This window comes from Fundulus heteroclitus, unplaced genomic scaffold (genome assembly GCF_011125445.2).
Source record: "Fundulus heteroclitus isolate FHET01 unplaced genomic scaffold, MU-UCD_Fhet_4.1 scaffold_124, whole genome shotgun sequence".
NCBI lineage: Eukaryota > Metazoa > Chordata > Actinopteri > Cyprinodontiformes > Fundulidae > Fundulus > Fundulus heteroclitus.
The window spans coordinates 169,375-176,155 of record NW_023396536.1 but is presented as its reverse complement, the minus strand read 5'-3'; the positions used below and the strand labels follow the sequence as shown (position 1 = coordinate 176,155).

The 6,781-nt window shown below is 37.5% G+C and overlaps 1 protein-coding gene across 1 annotated transcript; it reads right to left on the bottom strand.

The window, feature by feature from the left end:
• Positions 1–1,103: 1,103 nt before the first annotated feature.
• On the bottom strand, positions 1,104–5,879 carry LOC118558369. The gene is made up of 6 exons (XM_036128894.1): positions 5,679–5,879; positions 4,960–5,179; positions 4,495–4,803; positions 4,070–4,127; positions 3,895–3,974; positions 1,104–3,402 (listed from the first exon to the last, which is right to left on the bottom strand). The coding sequence occupies exons 1-6, from the start codon at positions 5,870–5,872 to the stop codon at positions 3,328–3,330; spliced, it is 936 nt and encodes a 311-aa protein (XP_035984787.1). The 5' UTR covers positions 5,873–5,879; the 3' UTR covers positions 1,104–3,327.
• Positions 5,880–6,781: the final 902 nt, after the last annotated feature.

Genomic DNA, 6,781 nt, shown 5'->3' with positions numbered 1-6,781 from the left:
CCTGAAAGAACCCAACCTGAATGCAGACCACCAGGTGATGGATGAAGAAAACAGAAACTGGGGTGTAAGATGAGATGAGGATGATGACTGAGCCTGGGATGTAGATGATACAGATATCAGAATCAGATATAGTTTAATAATCCCAGAGGGAAATTGCTGTTTCAGTACAACCGCCATAACAAACAAACAAACATACATCACAAACATTTACAGGGGGAGACGATTTACTGAGGCCTTGCTGCCAAGGACAACCGCATTACACGGTGCCCACAGGGCGCTGCCATTACTCTGTGGAAAAATAGAGGCCACAAAAAAAGGAAGGTGAGAGGAAAAAAAACAAAACATAACTCATACTTTATCCTATAACAGCATACAGTTTGAGGTATCAAAAACCTCTTGCACATAACAAAACCAGGAGTGATTAGATAGGGAGGGCATTGACCAAATATGTTATTTGTTATGAGGGCAAGCTGCACTACTTTCCTGTCAGCTTTAAGTCTTTTGCTGGGTCCATATGGTGAAATACAATTTTTCAAATTGTTGGGCTTTTCCGCGCTTCACATCCAGATTTTATCCCAAACTCGCCTTGAGTCCAACCACCAAAGCCAGTCTCCGTCCCAGCACATCCAGCTTTTCGGCGTCGCTCCTCCACCTTCCAGAACTGTCCATTCATCGCCTTAGTCAGCGCGTCATATGCAGCCGGCAGCCTGATCAAGGCAAAATGGCTACCGACATCTGCTGTATTTGCTGATATATCAAAAATCCACCAGATTTATCTACCAATAAGTAGAAATCCAACTATCCTTAATCCAAACATGCTAACATTCCAAACGTCCAGGAATGACAAAAGTCGAAAGACACACCGTTTTCCATCCAAGAATATAGGGTGTATCTCACAAAATGAGTCAAATCAGGACCGGACGGGTCCCCCTTTTGTTGCCTACCCGTCGAAAAAAATGTATCAATAGCATTGAGAGACCAGCTTACCAGATCCATGTTTTACAGAGTTCGGTTGATATGAAGAAAGTGCTCAGAAAGACGAGACATAGCAGCAGGAGGGGGGGAGGGGGGGTGGCGGGGGGGGGGGGGTGAAAGCTGGAGAGGAGAGAAAGACACGACCGACCTCGAAGAGAGACAGAACAGATACTGGTGATGCTGATGACTGAGCCAGGTGTATAGGTAAATATGATGATCAAGCTGACTAAACCAGAAGTGTAGATGAAGAGGATAATGACATGATTATATAACACATTTATATAATACTATCTTGCTCTGGAATTCAGCATTGAAAAAGACCTTGCTCTGGGGCGTAAGGTCAGAGAAGCAAGGGACATGTTCTGGTGCTCTCTGGCATCTCGGGGCAGGTTCTGATGCAAACCGAACATTGGTCTTTCATTATTTTTACCTTAGCTTTCCTCTTGCTATGCTACCATTTTGGCCAGATTTATTAAGCACATGATTCTGTCAGGGATCTGCTGTGTGGTTTTCTTTGTGCTTTCTTCTCTTCTCTGGAGCTGCAGGTTGCCAGACAGGTGGAGCTGAGCACCAATGCAGCACAGCTGCATTGTATAAGGGCTCGTCAGCATGAGCTCAAGATGAGCTGGCTGCTGATCAGTGAATGCCTGAATATCAACCATTATGGTACCACTAGCCTTATGAAAAACTGATTGTGTAGTCCTTGTGCATTATTATTGCTAACCAAGAAATTCCCAAGCTCCTGCCAAGACACTATTCTGAACCCAAACTTTGACTTACAGGGTGATATCTTGAGATGTAGCACCAGTTTCTCCTTTGAAACACACATGCAAAATTATGCTAGCATCCCTGTACTACAGTTTTGGTTTGAACCAGAAGTATCACAATTGATTGAAACTATGTTGATGGTTTTGAAGACCTGGAAAAATACGTAGACTTAAGAAACAAACATTTTTGCTTTTTGGATGCTGTATCTATAATTCGAATTGATATAAAATTAACAAAGCATTTTAAAAAAAGGTACATCACACTGACTAGCAAACATGGTAGTAGGAGTGTGATGCTCTGGGGCTGTTTTGCTTTTACAGTACCGGAACGTTCTGCTCTTACTGATAGGAACATACATTTTCTACACTACCAGAAAATCCTAAAGTAGAATGTCCAACCATCAATTCATGACCTTAAAGGGGACATATCATACAAAATTCCTTTTTTGGCACTTAAATATTTTTTTGTGTACTTGGAGTCTCAAGGGGTGCATACAATTTGAATTTAGTCTTTTAAGAACTGCATAGAAATTTGTATGTTCTGTTTAGGTCATACTTCAAGACATTGAGTTTTCTCTGTTCTCTATTTTACCAGCCGGGCATGCATGTACGTGCGTGTGTGCATGTGAACAGCTGTCATTCAGGGCTTGGCCCCTCCCTGCCCTAAAATACCACCATCAGAGCAGTGCAGCGTTGGAGCAACATGGCGGAGAGCACCCCCAGCAGATCAAAATGTTATCTTGCTAGCAGCATTGAAAAGTTATGAGTCACTTATTTCTTCACTATATATGTTCCTCCGAAAGGTGATGCTGTTTTGCTGTGTTTTTATCCTTTACAAATATGCGCATGGGAGGTGACGGGGGAGAAGGTTAAGGAGGGACCAGGTTGAGAGGCGCGGTTGTCATACATCTTGTTTTGCTATAGACAGTGGTCAAGCACAACCTAGTGGTGAAATATCGTTATTGCTCCTTTAAACTCAAGCACACTTTGGTTAGACAGCAGGAAGTTGATTCAAAGCACACCAGTATGTCTACCTCTTAATTGCTCAAACAAAAAAGGAGTTTTCAGATTGGAATAGCCAAATCTTTACTTTAATCCTGCTGTGGCATCGTAAACTGGTCATTCATAATTGTAAATGCTTCAGTTTTGCTGAATTAAAACAATTTTGCATTCAAGAGTGGGCCAAAATTCCTCTGACGTCACATAAAATAACGAGTCTACGTTATTTCATGCAATTGATGGGTGTTGTTGCTGCCAGGCGGTGCACAAGCAAGTATTAGGTTTAGGTGACAATGCATTTTTTTCATATAGGGCCACCATGGTTTGGATATTGTTTTTCACATTTAATTAGGAAATCATCAATTGAGAACTGTTTATGATATTTTCCAAGGATATTTTTGTCTAAAAAAAAAAGTTGTTTGACCTAAAATGAGAAAAAAACGCAAACAGGAAGAGAAATATAGTTTTTACAACATTGTAATGGTTTAAAAAGTAAAACTGGCCAATTACAATGTCAGCTAATTAGAAAAAAAATAAGCATCTTTAGTTCCTTTTATTGGTTCAGTAGAAAATTAGAAATTGAACTTTAAATTAACCTGTATATTCTTACAAAAAGCAAGTACTTTCTTGGTGTTCTTGAATTTTGTGGGTAAGTCACCAGCTGGAGATGAAAAAGGACATTCAAGCAGTTCAGAACAGTCAGGATGAACTCTAGTATAGAGAGGATTAGGACAAATACACAGTAAAAACAAGCCAGTTCAAGTTCAAGCTGTCCTAAAATGACTAATGATCTTAAAGTCGATTCAAGACTATCCTTCATATGAATGTTGGTAGACCAGGCTTTCAAGTTCATATTTGGGAAAGTAACGATAAAAATTAGCCAAAGAACCAACAGAGTGGCAAATATCACCATTGACTTAAGGTGAAAAAGAAAAACTCTGTTTATGACCAAATGCACTGCCTTGTAGGCAATTAAAACATGACTCGCTTTTGTCACAGCAAAAAAGAGATAAAAGGCCATCATTGACCATTCAGATAAATGGTGCATTGCGATTGTGAAAAGCATCCTCATTGTTGTGCTGCTGTTATAAGCAAAGCCAGCCAGGTTTGTTTTAAGTCTTCTTGTATTGATTAAGGTCAGAAGTGCTGTTACCAGGAAAAGTCTTCCAAAACATCTGCTGGAGACTATATGTGCATCCCACACTTTTGTCCGCACATGAAATCTGAACATTTCTGTGAAAGAGCAAAGTTGTAGATGTTATGTGTATGCAGGAGAAAGTAAAATCAGACTTTCTTTTACAGGATAATTTAAAAGACAAGACTATTACCTGCTGGGATCATACATGCTTCTTTTAAGCAAGATGTTGAAAAAAACGTTGAAATGGTCTGTAAAGGAAATATAAGATTTTACACAAACACACAACTTACTGGTTTCTGGTGATGAAATAACTGCACAAGAGATAATCCTCTGCACTTATTTTAGTTATCAGTAATCTCCAAATAAGTTTATACGTTATGTTATAATACTTTTATTTGCCACAAGCATTTTACGCAACTTGCACACAAAGTGAAAGGTGTCTCTCATCTATTCAGATAAAATGGTAACTAAATGAGCTGTGTCTGGAGTTTTTACTACTTGCTTTATTATTTGGCATATTTGAAATTCTTCTGGTTGCAGTGATTATTGTATTGCTTTCTCAAAAACTATGATTACTACTAACAGAAAAATAAAAAAAAACCTTCTCATACACACCTTACCACAGCAGGCTCTGATGTAAACAATCTCTGATACATAAGAAGATCGATGGCTTATTTGGCTGCCACAAAATTTGAGGACTCTGTGTTTCAGAAATCCACTTCTAAAGTCTGTACACATAAAATCCCATAGAATTTTGTCTTTAAGGTCACACTCCTTGAAAATCGTAAAATAATTAACATTTCTCCAGTGATACAGATAAACAATGGTGGTGACTTGGGGACACTGAATCTCTGATCTCAGCAGAAGAGATGAACAACGGACATTTATATCATTTAACTGTGTCGTCTGGTCACCAGCTTTTGTCTGAAAAGAGTTACAAACAAACAAGGTTCTTTACAATATATGTATGTGATCAGGCAATAATAACTTCCACATTTGGAGAACTGCGCTACTCTAAATTAAAATAAAAGTTAGTTTTTCTCCTATCTTGGAATAGTGTATACTGCATATTGCACTCACCTTCATCTTAAATAAAAGCCAGTCAGTCTTAGAGAGAAAATGCATCCCATATTGAAGAATCTCACATTTACACATTTCTTTGTTTTCCTCTGTAGCGTTCACGTTGCGCTTAGCTTTTTTCAGAAGATATAAGGATGAATCATGGGGCATGCAGAAGACGGACACTTTACATCTCTCACAAGCCAAAATCCTATCAAAGGCCACAACCATTTTATCAGATCTAGAATAGCAAACAGCATTTTGTTTTATCACATTATGTATTTGATATGTCACATCACTTTCATATATTGCAATAGTTTCCCTTTTGTTTATCATCACCCAGGTCTTATGGAATCAATGGGCATTTAAAAATCAGGAAATGCTGAATCCTGGTATAACTGTTTAAAATTGTATAATAGAAACCTAATTGCACAAGAGGGAGTTCTTTTTAATTTCTTTATAAACACACTTGAATTGCATTAGGCTACTTATCTTCTCAAGAGATTATCTAATTGTCTATGCAGGGGCTTCTTAATGCATTAAGACCCTCTTAATGTTAAGCGGTTCCCTGCAGGGAACCTAATTAAATTACTGACAAATTAGAACTAAATATGTGAAAAAAGCACACCTGGGTATTCAGATTGCTAGCATCATTGTGCATGTTAACATGCAGACTGCAAGTGAAGAGAACAGAAAACTGTGAACATTGAAAACATCAATTATACCTTCAAATTACTTACCTTTGAAATGCCAAAGTTGATTTTGTTTTGTAATTGTCATAAATGACAGAATATTTATATGAAAAGCTTAAGGTCTCATTTTTTTGATAATGCTCATCCTGACAAAATTCAATTGGCTGGTCCAGGCCAGACAAAGTGCCAGATGATAAGATCCATGTACACACAGTTAAGAACCCAACTCTGACTGTTGTCATTGCAGAGGTTTGCCTGTAGCGTACGTGTTTGATCCAAAGATGTCTTTTTAAAGCTCTCTCTCGGCATCTGTGGTGTAGGAGGCAACTTGGTGGACCACTCTCAGTGTCACATGCAAATTTTTTGCATTCATTTGATTAGGATTTAAAGAATATAATGTATGCATATTAAAATATACATAAAAACATATTTTACAATTTTTTTTCCACACAAAGAATTACCCATTGGCCATTGGAAAAGGTAATTAGATATAAACATTTTGTTTTGCTAAAATATAAAACAAATAACAAAACATCAGTTATTTTTAAAATAACTGATACTCCTTTAAATTGTATTGTTATCTTCCACTCATCTAATTTCTCATCAGAAACAGACTTGGTAGAATAAGAATGATTGTACATTTAAATCAGCTTCTTGTTAATAGTAACAAGACGGTAACTTTCTGATTTGATATCACTGCTAAATGGTGAACTGACAATTTAGAGATTAATATTCAATGCTGTATATTCTGCCTATGAGTACATACACAACGTTAAATTATTAACTGAACTAAATCAGTAAAAATGGTAGAGTTAGCTGCCATTCAAGGATTTTGTATACACAGGTGAGTAAATCAAGTCATGTTCTTGTTAGTTTACTAGTGTGAGTTTTGTTTAACATTAACGTACTTATTGCTCAAATCATTAAACATTTCTTAAAGTCTTTGGAGCCTGATTGATTTGAGTGTCAAATTACAAAATACTATAGAACTACGTTCAGGGATTCAAGGATTCTTTATTGTCACCGCGTGTTACCGTGGTGAAATTTCTTTTTGGCCTCTCCGGCTAAGAGTGCACATAAGAAAGAAACAAACAGGTAATGAACAAGGGTTAAATTTTTCCCATGGTAGTATTCAAAAGAGTTTCAAAAAT